Source organism: Muntiacus reevesi, chromosome X (genome assembly GCF_963930625.1).
Source record: "Muntiacus reevesi chromosome X, mMunRee1.1, whole genome shotgun sequence".
Taxonomy (NCBI): Eukaryota; Metazoa; Chordata; class Mammalia; order Artiodactyla; family Cervidae; genus Muntiacus; species Muntiacus reevesi.
The window spans coordinates 120,749,313-120,771,787 of record NC_089271.1 but is presented as its reverse complement, the minus strand read 5'-3'; the positions used below and the strand labels follow the sequence as shown (position 1 = coordinate 120,771,787).

The 22,475-nt window shown below is 38.7% G+C and overlaps 1 protein-coding gene across 10 annotated transcripts in view; it reads right to left on the bottom strand.

The window, feature by feature from the left end:
• ENOX2 (ecto-NOX disulfide-thiol exchanger 2) overlaps nucleotides 1–22,475 on the bottom strand; it is a 288,955-nt gene that overhangs the window by 64,838 nt on the left and 201,642 nt on the right. For all 10 annotated transcript variants that reach the window (XR_010660424.1, XM_065915795.1, XM_065915799.1 and 7 more), the window contains one exon: nucleotides 16,196–16,330. Coding sequence is in view for 9 of the 10 variants with exons in the window: in XM_065915795.1 (XP_065771867.1) it covers nucleotides 16,196–16,292 (97 nt within the window). In the remaining variant the exon portion in view is untranslated. The remainder of the gene's footprint in view (nucleotides 1–16,195; nucleotides 16,331–22,475) is intronic.

Genomic DNA, 22,475 nt, shown 5'->3' with positions numbered 1-22,475 from the left:
AGTGGGGGCGGAACGGAGAGGAGCGGGCGGCATTACTTGGGGCAGGGTCTGGACCTGAGTGCCCTGAGGACAATCGGAGGGAGCTTTTGTGAGTTCCCAGCTTGAACTGTGGGAGAGCAAAAGAGAGAGAAAATTAACCGGCCCGAACACACTGCCGGCTGTTCGCAGAGCAAAGGGACCGAGATTCTGGATGATCGACATCCGCCGGGAGGGTCGCAGCGAGGCACAGGGCGCAGGCACCCGACCGGCGCGGAGGGCAGAAGGCGCACACACCGGACTGGCGCCGGCGGAATCTGAGACTGGGACCGCGGAAGGGAGTGGGCGCGCGCACCCGGGGAGAGTGCGCTCATCTAGCGTCAAGCCCCTGGCTGCCTGGACCGCTCTGACGGGGAAGGCACAAAGAGCAGGCACAGCTTTCTGTTCGGACCTTTGGCGGAACACCCGAGGGCTGGAACCGCGCGCAGCGCCGGGTGCACTCCATAAAGAGCAGCCGGAACCTGAGCAGCGCCGGCCCCGCCCTGCAGCGCGACGGAACTAGCTACGTGAATAAGAGTCCACCTCCGCCCGCCTATGTCAGGGCGGAAGTGAGGCCCTGAAGAGACCGGCAAACAGAAGCCAAATAAACAAAGGGAACCGCTTCAGAAGGGACTGGTGCAACAGATTAAAATCCCTGTAGGAAACACTGACCACACCACAAGGGGCCTGTAGATATCGAGAAGTGTAAGCTGGAACGAGGAGCTATCTGAAACCGAGCCGAACCCACACTGACCGCAACAGCTCCAGAGAAATTCCTAGATATATTTTTACTTTTTTTTTTTTTTAAGTAAGAAAAAAAATTTTTTTATTTTATTTTATTTTTTCTTTTTTTTTCCCCTCTTTTATTTTCCTTTAAAATTCCCTATTACTCCCCCATTACTCCTTAACTTTCATTTTCATAAATTCTTACGATTTTTTTAGTTAGGGAAAATTTTTTTTTTCTTCTTTTTTCTTTTTTCTTTTTTTTCCCTTCTTCTCTTCTATTTTCTATTTTTCTTTTTCTCTTATTTCTTTTAAAGTCCTCTAGTACTCCTCTACTACTCCTTAATTATTCACTTTCAATACACTATAACCTTACAAAGAGGAAAGGAAAAAAAAGAAGAGAAGCCCTATTTTTAAACCGAACCTCATATATATTTCTAAAAATTTTTTGGGGGTGTTTTTGTTTTTGTTTTTAATATAGTATTTTTAAGAGTCTAACCTCTACTCTAGATTTTTAATTTTTGTTCTTCAGTATATGATATAAACTGTGAACATTTAAGAATTCAATATTCAGTTTCCATTTTTATTCAGGAGTCTGTTGATTACTCTCTCCCAATCTTGACTCTCTGTTTTCTACCTCAGAACACCTTTATTTCCTCCTTTCCCCTTCTCTTCCCAATCCAATTCTGTGAATCTTTGTGGGTGGCTGGGCTACGGAGAACACTCTAGGAACAGACGACTGCGTAAATCTGTCTCTCTCCTCTTGAGTCCCACTTTTTCTCCTCCTGCTCATCTCTATTTCCCTCCTCCCTGTCCTCTTCTTCATGTAACTCTGTGAACATCTCTGGGAGTCCCTAACAGGGGAGAATCTTTTCGCCATTAACCTAGAAGTTTTACTATCAGTGCTGTATAGTTGGAGAAGTCCTGAGACTACAGGAAGAATAAAACTGAAATCCAGAGGCAGGAGATTTAAGCCCAAAACCTGAGAACACCAGAAAACTCCTGACTACATGGAACTTTAAGTAATAAGAGACCGTCCAAAAGCCTCCATACCTACACTGAAACCAACCACCACCCAAGAGCCAACAAGTTTTAGAACAAGACATACCACGCAAATTCCCCAGCAACGCAGGAACATAGCCCTGAAAGTCAACATACAGACTGCCCAAAGTCACACCTAACACATAGACCCACCTCAAGACTCATTACTGGGCACTCCATTGCTCTTCAAAGAGAAGAAATCAAGTTCCACGCTCCAGAACACTGACACAAGCTTCCCTAACCAGGAAACCTTGACAAGCCAACCGTCCAACCCCACCCACCGGGTAAAAACTCCACAATAAAAAGGAACCACAGACCTCCAGAATACAGAAAGCCCATTCCAGACACAGCAATCTAAACAAGATGAAAAGGCAGAGAAATACTCAACAGGTAAAGGAACATGACAAGTGCCCACCAAGTCAAACAAAAGAGGAGGAGATAGGGAATCTATCTGAAAAAGAATTTAGAATAATGATAATAAAAATGATCCAAAATCTTGAAAACAAAATGGAGTTACAGATAAATAGCCTGGAGACAAAGATTGAAAAGATGCAAGAAATGTTTAATAAAGACCTAGAAGAAATAAAAGAGAGTCAATTAAAAATGAATAATGCAATGAATGAGATCAAAAACACTTTGGAGGGAACCAAGAGTAGAATAACAGAGACAGAAGATAGGATAAGTGAGGTAGAAGATAGAATGGTGGAAATAAATGAAGCAGAGAGGAAAAAAGAAAAAAGGATCAAAAGAAATGAGGACAACCTCAGGGACCTCTGGGACAATGTGAAACGCCCCAACATTCGAATCATAGGAGTCCCAGAAGAAGAAGACAAAAAGAAAGGCCATGAGAAAATACTCGAGGAGATAATAGCTGAAAACTTCCCTAAAATGGGGAAGGAAATAGCCACCCAAGTCCAAGAAACCCAGAGAGTCCCAAACAGGATAAACCTAAGGCGAAACACTCCGAGACACATATTAATCAAATTAACAAAGATCAAACACAAAGAACAAATACTAAAAGCAGCAAGGGAGAAACAACAAATAACACACAAAAGGATTCCTATAAGGATAACAGCTGATCTATCAATAGAAACCCTCCAGGCCAGAAGGGAATGGCAGGACATAATGAAAGTAATGAAAGAGAATAATCTACAACCTAGATTACTGTACCCAGCAAGGATCTCATTCAAATATGAAGGAGAATTCAAAAGCTTTACAGACAAGCAAAAGCTGAGAGAATTCAGCACCACCAAACCAGCTCTTCAACAAATGCTAAAGGATCTTCTCTAGACAGGAAATGCAGAAAGGTTGTGTAAACGTGAACCCAAAACAACAAAGTAAATGGCAACGGGACCACACCTATCAATAATTACCTTAAATGTAAATGGGTTGAATGCCCCAACCAAAAGACAAAGATTGGCTGAATGGATACAAAAACAAGACCCCTATATATGCTGTCTACAAGAGACCCACCTCAAAACCAGAGACACATACAGACTAAAAGTGAAGGGCTGAAAAAAAATATTTCACGCAAACGGAGACCAAAAGAAAGCAGGAGTCACAATACTCATATCAGATAAAATAGACTTTCAAATAAAGGATGTGAAAAGAGACAAAGAAGGACACTACATAATGATCAAAGGATCAATCCAAAAAGAAGATATCACAATTATAAATATATATGCACCCAACATAGGAGCACTGCAATATGTACGGCAAACACTAATGAGTATGAAAGAGGAAATTAATAGTAACACAATAATAGTGGGAGACTTTAATACCCCACTCACAACTATGGATAGATCAACTAAACAGAAAATCAACAAGGAAACACAAACCTTAAATGATACAATGAACCAGCTAGACCTAATTGATATCTACAGGACATTTCACCCCAAAACAATCAATTTCACCTTTTTCTCAAGTGCACACGGAACCTTCTCCAGAATAGATCACATCCTGGGCCATAAATCTGGTCTGGGAAAATTCAGAAAAATTGAAATCATTCCAGTCATCTTTTCTGACCACAGTGCAGTAAGATTAGATCTCAATTACAGGAAAAAAATTGTTAAAAATTCAAACATATGGAGGCTAAATAACACGCCTCTGAATAACCAACAAATCAAAAAAGAAATCAAAATATGTATAGAAATGAATGAAAATGAAAACACAACAACCCAAAACCTATGGGACACTGTAAAAGCAGTGCTAAGGGGAAGGTTCATAGCATTACAGGCTTACATCAAGAAACAAGAAAAAAGCCAAATAAATAACCTAACTCTACACCTAAAGCAATTAGAGAAGGAAGAAATGAAGAACCCCAGGGTTAGCAGAAGAAAAGAAATCTTAAAAATTAGGGCAGAAATAAATGCAAAAGAAACTAAAGAGACCATAGCAAAAATCAACAAAGCTAAAAGCTGGTTTTTTGAAAAAATAAACAAAATTGACAAACCACTAGCAAGACTCATTAAGAAACAAAGAGAGAAGAACCAAATTAACAAAATAAGAAATGAAAAGGGTGAGATCACAACAGACAACACTGAAATATAAAGGATCATAAGAGACTACTACCAGCAGCTCTATGCCAATAAAATGGACAACTTGGATGAAATGGACAAATTCTTAGAAAAGTATAACTTTCCAAAACTGAACCAGGAAGAACTAGAAGATCTTAACAGAACCATCACAAGCAAGGAAATCGAAACTGTAATCAAAAATCTTCCAGGAAACAAAAGCCCAGGACCAGATGGCTTCACAGCTGAATTCTACCAAAAATTTAGAGAAGAGCTAACACCTCTATTACTCAAACTCTTCCAGAAAATTGCAGAAGAAGGTAAACTTCCAAACTCATTCTATGAGGCCACCATCACCCTAATTCCAAAACCAGACAAAGATGCCACAAAAAAAGAAAACTACAGGCCAATATCACTGATGAACATAGATGCAAAAATCCTTAACAAAATTCTAGCAAACAGAATCCAACAACATATTAAAAAAATCATACACCATGACCAAGTGGGCTTTATCCCAGGAATGCAAGGATTCTTTAATATCCAAAAGTCAATCAATGTAATACACCACATTAACAAATTGAAAGATAAAAACCATATGATTATCTCAATAGATGCAGAGAAAGCCTTTGAGAAAATTCAGCACTCATTTATGATTAAAACTCTCCAGAAAGCAGGAATAGAGGGAACATACCTCAACATAATAAAAGCTATATATGACAAACCCACAGCAAGCATCACCCTCAATGGTGAAAAATTGAAAGCATTTCCCCTGAAATCAGGAACAAGACAAGAGTGCCCACTCTCACCACTACTATTCAACATAGTCTTGGAAGTTTTGGCCACAGCAATCAGAGAAGAAAAAGAAGTAAAAGGAATCCAGATAGGAAAAGAAGAAGTGAAACTCTCGCTGTTTGCAGATGACATGATCCTCTACATAGAAAACCCTAAAGACTCTTCCAGAAAATTACTAGAGCTAATCAATCAATATAGTAAAGTTGCAGGATATAAAATTAACACACAGAAATCCCTTGCATTCCTATATACTAACAATGAAAAAACAGAAAGAGAAATTAAGGAAACAATACCATTCACCATTGCAACAAAAAGAATAAAATACTTAGGAGTATATCTACCTAAAGAAACAAAAGACCTGTACATAGAAAACTATAAAACACTGATGAAAGAAATCAAAGAGGACACAAACAGATGGAGAAACATACCGTGTTCATGGATTGGAAGAATCAATATTGTCAAAATGGCTATTCTACCCAAAGCAATCTATAGATTCAATGCAATCCCTATCAAGCTACCAACAGTATTTTTCACAAAACTAGAACAAATAGTTTCACAATTTGTATGGAAAAACAAAAAACCTCGAATAGCCAAAGTAATCTTGAGAAAGAAGAATGGAACTGGAGGAATCAACCTGCCTGACTTCAGACTCTACTACAAAGCCACAGTCATCAAGACAGTATGGTACTGTCACAAAGACAGAAATATAGATCAATGGAACAGAATAGAAACCCCAGAGATAAATCCACGAACCTATGGACACCTTATCTTTGACAAAGGAGGCAAGGATATACAATGGAAAAAAGACAACCTCTTTAACAAGTGGTGCTGGGAAAACTGGTTAACCACTTGTAAAAGAATGAAACTAGATCACTTTCTAACAGCATACACAAAAATAAACTCAAAATGGATTAAAGATCTAAATGTAAGACCAGAAACTATAAAACTCCTAGAGGAGAACATAGGCAAAACACTCTCCGACATAAATCTCAGCAGGGTCCTCTATGACCCACCTCCCAGAATATTGGAAATAAAAGCAAAACTAAACAAATGGGACCTAATGAAACTTAAAAGCTTCTGCACTACAAAGGAAACTATAAGTAAGGTGAAAAGACAGCCCTCAGATTGGGAGAAAATAATAGCAAATGAAGAAACAGACAAAGGATTAATCTCAAAAATATACAAGCAACTCCTGAAGCTCAATTCCAGAAAAATAAATGACCCAATCAAAAAATGGGCCAAAGAACTAAACAGACATTTCTCCAAAGAAGACATACAGATGGCTAACAAACACATGAAAAGATGCTCAACATCACTCATTATTAGAGAAATGCAAATCAAAACCACAATGAGGTACCATTACACGCCAGTCAGGATGGCTGCTATCCAAAAGTCTACAAGCAATCAATGCTGGAGAGGGTGTGGAGAAAAGGGAACCCTCTTACACTCTTGGTGGGAATGCAAACTAGTACAGCCACTATGGAAAACAGTGTGGAGATTTCTTAAAAAACTGGAAATAGAACTGCCATATGACCCAGCAATATCACTTCTGGGCATACACACCGAGGAAACCAGATCTGAAAGAGACACGTGCACCCCAATGTTCATAGCAGCACTGTTTATTATAGCCAGGACATGGAAGCAACCTAGATGCCCATCAGCAGACGAATGGATAAGGAAGCTGTGGTACATATACACCATGGAATATTACTCAGCCATTAAAAAGAATGCATTTGAATCAGTTCTAATGAGATGGACGAAACTGGAACCCATTATACAGAGTGAAGTAAGCCAGAAAGATAAAGAACATTACAGCATACTAACACATATATATGGAATTTAGAAAGATGGTAATGATAACCCTATATGCAAAACAAAAAGAGACACAGAAGTACAGAACCGACTTTTGAACTCTGTGGGAGAAGGTGAGGGTGGGATGTTTCAAAAGAACAGCATGTATATTATCTATGGTGAAACAGATCACTAGCCCAGGTGAGATGCAGGAGACGAGTGCTAAGGCCTGGTGCACTGGGAGAATCCAGAGGAGTCGGGTGGAGAGGGAGGTGGGAGGGGGGATCGGGATGGGGAATATGTGTAACTCTATGGCTGATTCGTGTCAATGTATGACAAAACCCACTGAAATGTTGTGAAGTAATTGGCCTCCAACTAATAAAATAAAATTTAAAAAATAAATAAATAAAATACATTGGGAACAGAATACCAGAAAAATTCTCTTCCTTTTCCAGGTCCTATTCTGACTTGAGGAATACAGCCAATGTGTAGATAGTATTAGCACTTTACGTTAGGAATTCAAACTTCTGAAGATTTGAAATTATTTTATAAAAGGGTTGTGGAATAGGTCAAGGTATCCCTCCAGAGTACTTTGACAATAAATACTCTGTTCTGTTTTGCTTTTACCATATCTTCTTCTAAAACCTTTTTCCTACTGCCTTCTTGATTCTTGACATAGCGGTTGGTGGAGTGTCATAAGATGTTGGTTTGTATTACCCCTTCTGATTCATGTATTTTCCAAACTCCAGCTTGCTGCAAATGCTGTTTTGTAGTTGGGCCAGCTTGCTCCTCTGAGTTGCAGCTCTATTACATCTCCATTACATGATTTTTAAGTAATGTTTCAATGTAGTCTTAAGTTTTCCTGCTGCCTGGCAACTTGCACTTAACTCAATCTAGAGTAGTTGTCTAGCAATATTACTGTCCTCCATTCTCTGTACCTATCTGAGCCAGGGAGCTGCAATGGAGGCAAATGTCATTTCTATGCTTCTGTCCAGTCATTCACATGTCTATCCATTTGTATGTCCTTAAATATTTTGATGCCAGCCCCTCTACATGTGTTGAGGTTGAAGGAATGAGTAAGATAAAATCATCGACCTCATAGTTTAGTTTGGGAAAAGCCATGCAAACAGTTACAATGCTTTATCATCAGTTATTATTATCATCACTGTAACTGCTTATTGGGTGCTTCCATTGTGCTAGGGACTGTGCTAATATAATCTCATTCCAAATGACCTGTGGGCTAGGTACTATTATTACCTTTCCTTTTATAGATAAAGAAACTGGGACTCAGAGGGTTTAGTCACTTGCCCAATGTTACACAGCCAGTAACCGAGACAAGACCTAGGATTTAAATCTAGATTGGTTTAACTCTAATATTAACCACTGCACCACCTCTCAGTGTAGTATGGCAACTGTTTTCATGAATTAATTTAATTACAGGTATAAGGTGAAACAGGTATGCTGAAAAACATGGTAGATGAATAACAAAATGTTTCTGTATAATTTTTTTTTCCAAGCATGGTGGATTGAAGGTGGATACAAAATTCTTTGATTGCCCTTCTGTCAAGAGGTGAGGTCTATGCCCCATCCCGTTGAGGATCTGGATGGGTTCTAGAACTGCTCTGACCAACAGAATATGGCAGAAGAGATGTGGTGCATGCTTTCAGGGCCAGGCCTTAAGAGAGAGAAAATGTTTACTTGTCTCTGGGACAAGTAGCTTTGGGAGCTTCAGTCACAATGTAACAAGTCTGACTACCATGTTGGAGAGACCATGTGGAGAGGGACCTAGGGAAAATGGGATCCACCTGAGCCTAGCGTTTTATCTGTCCCTGCCAAGGTGCCATGCTTCCCAGGTGGCTCAGCAGGCCACGGGCCAATGCAGGACACGCTGGAGATGTGAGTTTGATCCCTGGGTCATGAAGATCCCCTGGAGGAAGAAATGGCAACCCACAGTATTCTCATCTGGAAAATTCCATGGACAGAGGAGCCTGGCAGGTTACCATCCATGGGGTCACAAAGAGTTGGACAAACATTAGTCTACTCTGCTTTTCACAAAGTCCATGGGTCCACAGGAAGAAAAAGATACTTCTTGTCAGAATAAACTCTGTTTTCTACCTATCCAACCTGTAGAGTCCTTCAAATGTTCCTGTCCAAAAGGCTTTCTTAGAGTTGCTTATCTCCACAGCCAAAATTTCCTGTTGAGTTATTCAAAATATGTATTGTCACCGTGTTAGATGATTTAGAGGCCTTTGTTCTAAATCCAAAGTCTCAACTGACTTTCACTACAGTAATGATTTGAGGAAAGAAAGTAGCATTTTTGAGAGTTGTATTTCAAACACAATGCTGGATAGTTTCTAGAACAGAATTATCTCATTTAATCCCCACAATTTAGAGGGATAAACTGGGGGCCAGAGAGAGGTGACTGGCCCAAGGTGGCATCCTTAGGGGGGTCAAGTGACGGGTTCAGCCCTGGGTCTGGCCCATTCTTTCTCCAAGCACCATCCTGTATGCTCTATAACCAGAGAGACTCAAGATGGACTGGAGGGGGTTATCTTACAGCAACAAAGCTAATTAAGGCCAGAAGACACAACTTTGTGGTTAGGGAAGTTGGGGTTATTTTAAGAGAAGAATACTGAAGGAACCAATAATAAATAAATCCAAAATCTCAACTTTGACTTACACGTGAAGTTGGAATTGTGGCAATGTATGAACTGGAGATAGGCAGATATAGAGGCTGAGGTATTTACTACCCTGCTCGCTTTTTCAGAACTGGACCCTGGTTCTGGCTGGCTGGAGGCCCCTCTCTGCCCTTAGAAAGGTGACTTCTCCCCATCCAAGTCCCCCTAGATCCATTAAAGGCATTTCTAATCTTTTAGGTATTCCAGAGACACTTGATCACAAGGAGGTAGTCTGTATGCACAGTAAAACCACTGAAATGCAACTATGGATTAGTCTATAATAAGTGTTCCAAATAGGATCTAATTATATATGCATAATTAAGCTATTTTATAGAAAATTATGATTCCAATTCAGGTATATGTTTATGGTACATTATTGCTCTCTCTTTAGAGTTCCTACAAAATTCACTGGAAAATGAAGAATTATACCTGGGTACTGAGAAATTTTAACTCACTACAGTCCTGAATGCCTCCTCTCTACACAGATCCTTGAAAAAATTTTACAGGCAGACAACCTGAAGAGGGAACACAGACTTCTAAGGACAGCTTGGCTAAGTTGTGAGAAGATCTTGAACTTACAACAAGGCCTCTTGGAAATTTCTAAGATTTTGCACAGGGACTCTCAAATTCTACCAAAAATCTGTCCTGCTTCTCCAGAAGATCATCAAAACCCCTGCTTCAGGCTAGTTGGAAAGCTGAGGCAGGGTCTGGTTCATGTACAATGACAAACGAGGCAGTAAGCTGGACTTGGGTGGGTTATGTGGTATAATTTAAACTCATAAAGACTCTCCTTAATAAATATCAACTTTGATCCCAACTTTCAACCAATGAAGCTTTATTTCTTCAGTATAAGTTTTTGCAATTATCTATCTTTATAGCCCACCTTCCCCCTATTCCTTCCTATTTTGTTCTTTGTGTTCTTGTCAGAACATTTGGCAGATTCAGGGATGCTGTGAACACCTTTGGGAAGGCATTAGGGAGGACGTTTCACACTACATCTTTGATTCCTAGATTTCTGGATTTTAGAGATGAATAAAATAAAAGCATATACATCTATATCTTTAAGGTTGCCAACCTCTTAATTTGCCAAGAAAAGACATGGAAGAAAATAACAAAAACTAACCATGTACCATTTTGCAATTCATAAAAGACAGAACATTTAAAAACCAAAAATATAGGAAATCTATAATCTCTGAATAAAAAATAGTCCTTTCAAATAAGCAAATACAGCTTCATGAAAAATACACTATATTCTTAGCTTCTACACTTTGCATCAGACTAGGGAATGCAGAATCAACTGGTCCTGGGTTACATCTCAGTGTTTGGGCTTTGAAGATGGCTCAACTATCTTAGTGTGCACCCCTATATATGAAGATATCTATGAAAAAATCCTTTCAAAACTATAGTGTCAAACACAGATAAACATGTGTTAAGGGCCATGAAAAGTTTGACTTCTCCTGAGGATTGGTATATTTTCTCTAGAGGGAAAATGCAAATTACATAACTGACCAGGTTTCCCTTTTGTTTTGGCCACCTGGTCACAAGTGTAGCTCCCCTTTAGAAACTGGGTGGGATTCTATGACCTATACATCTGAATTCTAATTAACCTCCCTACATGGTCTTCACCTTCTATCCTCATTTATATTTTCCCAGATGATGGTTTATTTTACTTGTAATTTTTCTCTTTTTTATAAGCTGCCTCAAATGTTTTGTGAAATGGGGTGATGGAAATCAATTCAGGATTTAACAATTGTTCCCATACTGTATAATCTTGCATACCTTCCAGTCATTGGTGTCCCACTTCCTCTGCCTGGACTGTTCTTAGTTCCTTATCTTTTTCACCTGACATTTAACTATATATCCCTGAACACTGAGCTCAAATGTTGTCCTTTCTATGAAACTTCCCTGATCACCACTACCCACCTAACACCTCCTCCATTCCATCCTGAATGAAACAAAACTTTTCCATGTGTATCTATTATGACACTTGCTTCACTGTAGTGCCGTGATATAGACTTTGCTGCCTCTGCCACTGGATTCTGAGCTCAAAGGCAATGACCGAAGAATGGATGCTTTTGAACTGTGGTGTTGGGGAAGACTCTTGAGAGTCCCTTGGACTGCAAGGAGATCCAACCAGTCCATCCTAAAGGAAATCTGTCCTGAATATTCATTGGAAGGACTGATGCTGAAGCTGAAACTCCGATACTTTGGCCACCTGACATGAAGAACTGACTCATTTGAAAAGACTCTGATGCTGGGAAAGATTGAAGGCAGGAGGAGAAGGGGACGACAGAGGATGAGATGGTTGGATGGCATCACCAACTCAATGGACATGAGTTTGAGTAAACTCCGGGAGTTGGTGATGGACAAGGAGGCCTGGCATGCTGCAGTACATGGGGTCACAAAGAGTCGGACATGACTGAGTGACTGAACTGAACTGAACTGAGGGCTTCTCACATACAGCAGGCCTCAGTAAATATTTCTTATGTGAATGAATAAACAAACCATCACACTCTACTGGATTCTTCATAATAGTTTCCTTGGGGAATCTTGAGAGTACCATCACTTGGTAGGATTCAAGCTTGTTTCTGAGAGACATTGGTTCTGTTTGGTACATTGGTTTATATATTATTGGCTTTTGGTGAAGTGTCCACCATGATGATGAATAGTAGTCTCCTTTCTCGGAATCTCAACCTTACCTGCCACTGAAGGCACATTCTCTTTGTGGAAAATATTAAAATAATAGAAACCCAAGTCCGGGCTTCCTTGAGGAGCTTGGAGCACAGTGGTCTATCATGTGTCACACATCTTCATTCTTTCTTTCTGTTCTCATCAGAGTTTGCCTGCTATGTCCAGTGAGAACTGCTTCCTTAATGATGACAATTTTCATAGATGGGCTGGGTCTTGGTCTGGGAATAAGGTCCATGAGTCCATATTTTCCAATATCTCTCATTATGGAGGAGGCATGGTCAATACAGTGGAGACACCATAGTGAGTGACACTTCTCCTTCTTTGGGACTTCACAGGCTCCATTTGGTTGCTAAGGATATTTTAATTTAGGGGAAAATAAAGGAGGCAACACATGGTATTCAGCGAGTACCCTTTAATTGGTCCATTCTTGGATTCATCCGGGATGACAGGCAGAACAATGCTCCTTAAAAAGGCAGCTCGACTCTTTTCGGTGCCTCTCTTCATGTGAAAACTAACATTAATCTTATTTGACCAGCTTGGAAAAGCAAATACTCTTGCAGGAAAGACAGGCGCTGGCCAGAGGTGACCTTCTAATCTGCCATCATTGTGGATTAACTTTATCGAACAGCAATTGTCCAAAAAACACCATGTTAGATGAAAGGGAGCTCCATACCAAACCCCAGAGATGGTCTGTCTCTGTTCCCCATTCAATGAATATAATAAGCTAGACATTGCCCTGATGACAGATTTGTGTCCAAGAGACTCAGCATCCATGACAGTGTGGATTTGAACTCTCTGGGGGACGTCAAGAAAGCTTATGTATCATTTGTTTTTCATCATTGACAAAGCCTTTTCTATTGTCAGAGATAGGCCAGATGAGACAGTTCTGTATGGCTCATTTGCTGCCTTTTCCATTGTAAGGAATTTGGGGCAGTAGGAAGAGGAGTAGGGGGATGTTTTATCCCATTCAGTTAAAATATTATATAAAAATATGGTAGCTCCCCTATTTCCCAGGCTCTAGCAAGAAGATGGATAGGTGGCATTGGAGTGTAGTGCCCACCTTCTACTTCTCTGGACACCCCCTACCAGATGTACAGGGAGCAGTCACCAGCACTGTCAGACACAAACTCTTCTCTTTACCTGCCACTGTCCAGTGCTTCTCCAGGGACAAATGTACCCCTGCATTCATTATACTTCCTTGTTGTTAAGAACAGAAATAAAGTCATAATTCAACTTTTTTTGTGAGTCATCTATTGGATGTGAACTTGAAATAATAATAATAATCATAGCTGACTTCATTGAGGAATTACTGTGAGTCAGGCATCATTCTAAGACTTTACATTACATGTATTAACTCAGTAATCCTCATGACAATGCTGAGTCATAGGTGCTATTATTATCTCTGTTTGACAAATGGAGAAACTGACTCAGAGAGAGGTTAGGTAAATTGTCGAAGGTTACACAGTTACTTAATGGCAGAGCAGGGATTTATCTGAACCCAGGCAGTCTATATCCAGGGCCCACATTCTAATCTCAATGATTAAACCGCTTTCCTAAAATAATACAGAAAGGAGAAAAAAAATCACATATAATTGAAGTGATTTTACACATAGCTTTACAAAGTATATCTCAGTTTAGCACTATTGCCCCATATACATTTAAGAGAGGGGCACTACTGAACTAAATATCAGTATTTCTAAGACAGTTTTCCAAAACTTTCCTTGGAGCATAGCAAAATGATCACTGAATCACAAGGTTGAAGGGGACCCTAAGAAGCTATTCTTTCATAGTCCTTAAGAAAACAAGAGGAGGGCAAAGGAGCTTGAAGTAGAAATTAAAATCACTCTTGAGGTTACAAATGTCTAGTTGGGGCAGATGTGAGGGACATTCAGTAGAGCCAACATTAGCTCCCTAGCAGCCAAGTACTTTCAATGTAAATGGCAGCTTAGTAGCCATTTGAAGGAAGTATGTTAGTATATCCTTTATCTTAAATAACATGTAAAATGACTAATAACAATAATAATGACACTAGTTAAACCTTCATTGAGTGCTTATTATATACCAAGCATTGCGCTAAGTATATTATTTAACCTTCACAGCAATCCTATGAGGTACATACTATAACCATCTCCATTTTACAGATAAGAAAACTGAGATACAAATAGGTCAAATAACTTGCTCAAGGTCATGTAGCTAGAAAGTGGCAAAGCCAGGATTTAACACAAGCTGTTTGTCCTTGCAACCTGTGTTATTAAATACTAAGCAAGGTACTACTTCTGCAGAAATAGCCGTCCAAGCTACTGTTATGAAAACCATCCCAATTTTCTATGCTTAACACTGACCCAAGCACAAGTGTTGGGCCTGTAACAATGGCTTGGATGATCTTTTTACTCTCAAAGCTAGACCTTTTTTGCTGTTCCACATTGTAGATGGCTGGCTAAGCACTGAAGATTACTTTGTGAGCCCAGATTTATGTTTAGATGTGATAATTTACAAATAATCTGATATAAGCTAATGTTTAGTTCCCTTGATATCAGAGCGGATCTGGCTTCAAGATATTTTTGAAGATATATACCCATACAGCTCAGACTTCCAGGAATTGGTAATATTTAAGCCAAATCAGATAATCTAGTTGCTCTAGACTATAAGAGATTGTGATTCAGGACCACTGTATATAAAGCTATAATATATGAAATTTTAGTTTAAATTCTATTATAATGAAATAAAGAAAAATGAAACAAAAAACCCACTACTCCTTTTGGAAATGTTTATGAGAAGTATATTAATTTTGATTTTTAAATGGCCAACATTTTAATAGCCAACATTTTGGAGCACTGACAATGTGTCAGGCATTGTCAAAGTACGATTTAATTCTCACAACAACCCTATGTGCATCACTCTAGATTTGTTTCTCAACTTTAATGAGCTTATGAATCACGTGGGGATCATGGGAAAATTCTGCTTTGATTCAGTAGGTCTGGGCTGTGGCCTAAGATTCTGGAATTCTTAACAGCTTCCAGGTTATGTGGACCACACTTTGAGTAGCAAGTAGCGAAGATTGGCCTTAAGTGAATTTGGAAGACTGATGTTTAGGATGTTTTAAAAGTACTCCAGGATTCGTGATGTGGTGATTCTCTAATGTCTTCACAAACCCATTTTTTAAAATCAAAGTTATATTTCGTATATCATTTATAATCATTCATGAATTTACATTTGCAAATTTGCCTACTTGCTAACGTTTCTTTGTGACCCTCCAAATCAATACTCACAGTACTTTCATGGTCATTTAAGGTCATATGCAGAGGCAATACAAGATTTGAGTTGCCCAAGGCACATTAACAAACCCATTTTAATGGTTAATTGTTCTGACATTCCAGGAAGTTTTTTCTGTCTAAACAAAATCCTTCAGATGATATGGCATTTTTATTCTGATTTTAATCTTTAGTGGAGATAGAGTTAGTACACAGTGCCCATTCTCTTACAGGTTACTTTGTTTTAAATATACGAACAGTTATTCAATGTTAACAATAGTCTTTGGGATATTTCTCACCATCTCCTGTCTTTTCCTTTAGGAACCTAAGATTTTTGGGATGTCTAAGTTCTCATTCTAGCTCCATGTTCATTTGCTTCACTTAAGAAATGTATAAAATTAGACAAACTAGTTCCTTGCTGAATTCTCTTGTACTTTTATTTCAATGAACTATTTAAATGTTCAGTGACCATATCCTGCATCTGATATACCCCTAGCTTGACCATAGTGCAATAGGGAGTATACTAGTAACTACAGGCCACCCTGTAATTCATGAGCTATAAAGCTCATATTACAAAAATGCACACTCTAGGCAGAATCTGGTAAATGTCAACTTCAAAATAAGTTGTGTCATACTGTTATATTTATGTTCACATGGTCAATAAAAAGAAACACTTGTGAGGTGATTAAAAATAGCATACCAGGTAAAATTGGTTGTCCAGCAATTCCCAGTGGTGCCATTCCAAGATTATTCATTGCTGTGGCCCATGCAGTTGGATCAGACATAGGTAGAGTCATTGCAGTTGAATCCACATTCAGAGTTCTACTATTATCAGCTAGAAAGAAATGACAAGCAAAATAATTTGTTGTATTTAGGTTTCAGTATCTGGTTCACTTATCATTGTGAATCTGGCAAACTCTTTACAGAAATGGACTGATGGACAAGTGCTGGATACAGCCTTAATTTCAGCTCTTTACAAGGGTTAAAACAATACAGCTTGAACTGGCAGGAAGTCATAGAATTTGAACACAGTTTATCAGATAGCATTTAAGTGTTTCTTTCTCTCTCTCTCTTTCTCTCTCTCTCCCTCTACTCTTCCCCTCCTTCCTTCCCTCACTCCTTCCTTTCTGTTTTAAAGTCAAAGGAAACCTTATTCTTTCTAGAGCAGTTTTAGGTTCACAGTGAAAATGAGGGATTACACATATACCTCCATCCCCACATATGCACTGTCTCTCCCATTATCAACATCCTTCACCAGAGTGGTTCATTTGTTACAACTGGTGAATGTATATTGATGCATCATAATCACTCAAAAGCCATAGTTTACATTAGGCTTCAGTTTGGTGTTTTACATTCTACAGGTTTTGAAAAATTTATAACATATAGTCGTATCACACAGGGTAATTTCACTGCCCTAAAATTCCTTTGTGCTCTGCTTATTCATCCTTGTCCCCTCCCCCAACCCCAGCAACCACTGATCTTTTACCATCTCAATAGTTTTGCTTTTTCTAGAATGTCATATACTTGGAATCATACAGTACGTAGTCTTTTCACATTGGCTTTTTTCACTTAGTCTTATGTATTTAAGTTTACTCCAAGTCTTTTCATAGCTCCATAGCTCATTTATCTTTAGTGCTGACTAATATTTCATTGTCTGGATATACCAGAGTTTACCTTTTTACCTACTGAAGGACATTGTGGTTACTTCAAAATTTTGGCAATTATGAATAAAACGGCTATACACATTTTGCATGAGCATAAGTTTTCAACTCCTTTGGGTAAACACCAAAGGAATGCAATCACTGGACCCTATGGTAAGCACATATCTGGTTTTATAAGAAGTCGTCAATGCACGTGTACCCCAATGTTCATCACAACACTGTTTACAATAGCTAGGACATGGAAGCAACCTAGATGTCCATCGGCAGATGAATGGATAAGAAAGTTGTGGTACATATACACAATGGAATATTACTCAGCTATTAAAAAGGACACATTTGAGTCAGTTCTAATGAGGTGGATGAAACTGAAGCCTAATATACAGAATGAAGTAAGTCAGAAAGAAAAACACCAATACTGTATATTAATGCATATATATGGAATTTAGAAAGATGGTAACGACGACCTTATATGTGAGACAGCAAAAGAGGCGCAGATATAAAGAACAGACTTTTGGACTCTGTGGGAGAAGGCGAGGGTAGGATGATCTGAGAGAATAGCATTGAAACATGTGTATTACCATATGTGAAAGAGATGACCAGTCCAAGTTTGATGCATGAAACAGGGCACTCAAAGCTGGTGCACTGGGACAACCCAGAGGGATGGGATGGGGAAGGAGGTGGGAGGGGGGTTTGGGACAGGGGGACACATATACACCTGTGGCTGATTCATGTCAATGTATGGCAAAAACCACCAAAATATTGTAAAGTAATTAGTGTCCAATTAAAATTAATTAATTAATTTTAAAAAAACGAAGTCATCAATGCTTCTTCCAAAGTACCTGTATCATTTTGCATCCCCACCTCCAGTAAATGAGAGTTTCTATTGATTCACATCATCATCAGTATCCAGTGTTATCAGTATTCTGGATTTTGGCCATTCTAATAGGTTTATAGTGGTATTTCGTTGTTGTTTTAATTTGCATTGCACTGATGACATATGATGGAAAGCATTTTTTCATATCTTTATTTACCATCCATACATTTTCTTTGGTGAGGTGGGGGTGGGGCTTTCCTTGTAGCGCAGTTGGTAAAGAATCTGCCTGCAGTGCAGGAGACCCGGGTTCAATCCCTGGGTTGGGAAGATCCCCTGGAGAAGGAAATGGCAACCCACTCCAGTATCCTTGCCTGGAAAATCTCATGGACAGAGGAACCTGGTGGGCTGCAGTCCATGGGGTTGCAAAGAGTTGGGCACAACTGAGTGACTAACACTTACACTTACTATATGAGTCACTGGTCTATTTTTCAAACAGGCTGTTTGTTTTACTATTGTTGAATTTTAAGAGTTCCTTGTATATTTTAGATAATAGTCCTTTATCAGGTATGTATTTTGTAAATACTTTCTTCAAGTCGATGGCTTGTTTTCTCAATCTCTTGACATTGTCTTTCACAAAGTTTTTAATTTCAATGAAGTCTAAGTGACCAAAAATTTCTTTCATGGATCATAAACAGTTATATTCATATCCAAGGTGTCAGCTAGGTTTTCTCTTATATTGTTTTCTAGTAGTTTTCTAGTTTTGCATGTTACATTTAGGTCTATGATCCATTTTGAGTTAATTTTTGTGATGGGTATAAGATTTGTATGTAGATTCATTTTTTTGCATGTGGATGTTCAGTTGTTTCAGCACATTTGTTGAAGAGACTACCTTTGCTCCATTCATCAAAGATCTGTTGATTCTATTCGTATGGGTCTATTTCTGGGTTCTCTATTCTGTTTCATTGATCTATTTGTCTATTCTTTCACCAATGCCACACTGTCTTGATTATTGTAGCTTTATAGTAAGTCTTAAAGTTGTGTAGCATCAGTTTTCCAACTTTGTTCTTCTCCTTCAATACTGTGTTAGCTATTCTGATCAGGTTTTTTACCTCTCTGTAAACTTTAGAATTAATTTTTTTTCACATCCACAAAATAACTTGCTTGGGTTTTGATTGAAATTGCATTGAATCAAGTTGGGAAAAACTGACATCTTGACAGTATTGAGTCTTCCTATCTATGTGGTGCTGGAGAAGATTCTTGAGAGCCCCTTGGACTGCAAGGAAATCAAATCAGTCAATTCTAAAGGAATTCAACCCTGAATATTCATTGGAATGACTGATGAACCAATACTTTGGCCACCTGATGCACAGAGCCGACTCACTGGAAAAGACCCTGATGTTGGGAAAGATTGAAGGTGGGAGGAGAAGGGGATGACAGAGGATGCGATGATTGGATGGCATCACCAACTCGATGCACATGAGTTTGAGCAAGCTCCGGGAGTTTGTGATGGACAGGGAAGCCTGGTATGCTGCAGTCCACGGGGTCTCAAAGAGTCAGACATGACTGAGTGGCTGAACTGAACTGAACAAGACACTTAGTATCATTTTTAATAATATTATACTATACTAATTATCACTATTATTATTATTAAGGGAAGATATGAGAGAGGATTGCAATGCTTATATTAATAGTAGAATTCTCCATGTCTTCTTCCAGCATGGAATGAATGGTCTATAGGGAAAGATACTGAATAGCTTCTCTCCCTCTAAAGCTTCAGAGCAATGCTTTCCATTATTTTAATGAACTCAAATAGCAGACACACTCACATTCAAAGGTTAGTACTTAGCGACTGAACAACAACAAAATCCATGAACACGAAATATCTATTTCTTCTTTGATTTTTGAACCAGCATTTTTTAGTTTTCTGAGTTTTTCTTTTCAAGTGTACACACCACAGGAGCTTGGAATGATTAAGACATTTCCCATTCTTCTCATAGTCTAGTCGCAAATGATTACTTCATCAGCTTCCATCCAAACTACTCATGCTTGCAAACCAAGAAAAACCACCCAAGGGCTTCTATAGTACCATGGAAAGGAAAAAATATATTCCTAATGGAATTTCACATCTTTGAAGCAGCACTATTGAGTTGGACACACCATTAACAAACATAAGCTTAGCCAATTGAGTATTTCGGTTGTTAGGATAGCAGAGTACAAGTAGATAGGAGACAGTCCCTGCCCTTAAAGGTTATACAATCTAACTGAAGAGACTGATGATGATGGTGTTGATTACTACTATTATCACTATTATTACTATTATCACCACTGCCACCATCAAACACTTGCCATGTTAGGTAAAGCTCTTGGCATGCAGTGTTTTCATTTAACTTTCAAAACAACCCAATGAGATAAGGGCTCTTTATAACTCCATTTAATAGATGAGAGGCTTTGAAGAGTTACATCTGTATTTCAAGGTCACACAGGATGTATACTTTTAGGCACCATGCTTTGGTATCTCCAAGTAAACAATTAGGAAATAATGAAAGACTCAAATGGTATAGACTAGGAATGTTACTGAAGTTAAAGGAATGAGGCTTTTAGAAGAAGACAGGATTTGAAACAATGGGCCAGATTTCTATAAAATATGTCTTGAGTTATGGGTAGTTATTAAATAGGTAAAGAAGAGGGGGTAAGACATTCCAGAGCAGGGATGACAAGTAAGCAAAGATGTTGAAGTGGATGATACATGCATATGCATGTATATATTGCACAGTTGGGAGAGATATAGTTGTAAGTCACCTGAGCACAAAAAGTCTTTTATTTTGGTAAATTTCCCTCTGACTACTGATACGCATTAAAAAAGAAACCTTTCCATTGCTTTCCTCCTATCTCCCAGTATGCACTCTGGCCAATTATACCCCAGAAGGCAACTCTTTCCTAATAGTAGCTTGCTAACATTTGTCCATCACATCCTTCCAACCAGGCAATATGAGGGATGAACCATGACTGCGTTATTTACACAAGTGCTATTTTGGACAATGATGGGTCATTACAAGTAAATGCATGTGGCCAAAAACATCATTTCTGAAATACTAGATTTTATTATTCTTCTAGACAGACTGCCTATGCTTCCCCTCCATAAACCAAGAGTGATTGGTTTATGGGGCAGGATCCCCTGCCCCCAAGAGTGATTGATGGCCCTAAGCATTTGTTACTGCAATCAGAAGTTACATTTCAGAACTGGAGGTTTCTCCATCTGTAGGAGCTCTAGTCCTCACACCCAGTTTTCAGTGTTCTCCTTGAAGGCATACAAAGCTGGAAATAGCCTCCTTGTAAATAAGATCAAGAAAACAAACATGGGCATCAAATATCCTTTGGGCCAAGAGTTTATATAATGATTATTAGGTTCATCTTGACTCCCAATTGCCAACTAGAGGAGACAAGTTTTTAGAGAATGTCATAGCTGGAAGGGACCTTTAGACATTACTGAGTCTACACTTTGATTTTCTCTGCTGGCTGTGGAACAACTTAGAGGAAACAGCTAGGTTTAAAAGGACGGAACCCTAATGTGAAAAATATTTTCTTTTGCAGCAGTTTGGGAAATATATAAGAGAATTAGGAATTATTCTCAATATAGAATTTTGAGATTAAAGAAGAGTTTACAATGTACCTAGCCAAGCCCTGGACTAATTTGGTGGGGGTGGAGGGAGAATGAACTAAATTATCAGTTTTTTTTAGAGAACAATACTATATCACTCTTTTCAAAATATATATTAATTCACAGTACTTGTTAAAATGTTAGCAAGTAGAGTTCCTGTTAGGCTTGTTTACAGTGAACAGATAAGGACGGTGCATAGTTAACAGCATTATTTTGCTACAATGAGCTCACTTCTTAAATCCTCTAGGAGTTCTGCTTTAAATGCCCTTCTCATCTCCCTCCCTTCCCCCAATACCCATCTCTACCTGTCAAATCCTATTCATTTCTCAAGGATCTTCTCAAATGCCACCTTGTCTGTGAAGCCATTTCACTGGAATTAATCACTTCTTCCTATGTTTTCTCATAATATTTTATCTAGAATTTGATTTTCATATATTTGCTTATTCTCTCATTTCTCCCCAAACCAAACCAAGTTTTTATTGAGTCTTAGTATATGCCACGTTCTGTGCTAGTGACTAGGCATACAGAGATGAACAAAAGTCATTTATTATTCTGGAAGAACTCACCATACCATGAGAGGCATGCCATATAAACAACCAAATACAAATCATTATAATCAGTACTGTAACAAACTATGAGTAAAGTGCTATGGGAACAAAGATGGAGTAATGAAATATGCTGGAATGGGTTTGGACATATGTGTTCAGGGTTGAGAGGTGGATGAGATGAGGAATAGTCACAGAAGCCTTCACTGGCAAAGAATCATTTGAAAAGAATCTTTGTTTATTTTATTTTTAAAATTTATTTATTTATTTATTTAACTTTACAACATTGTATTGGTTTTGCC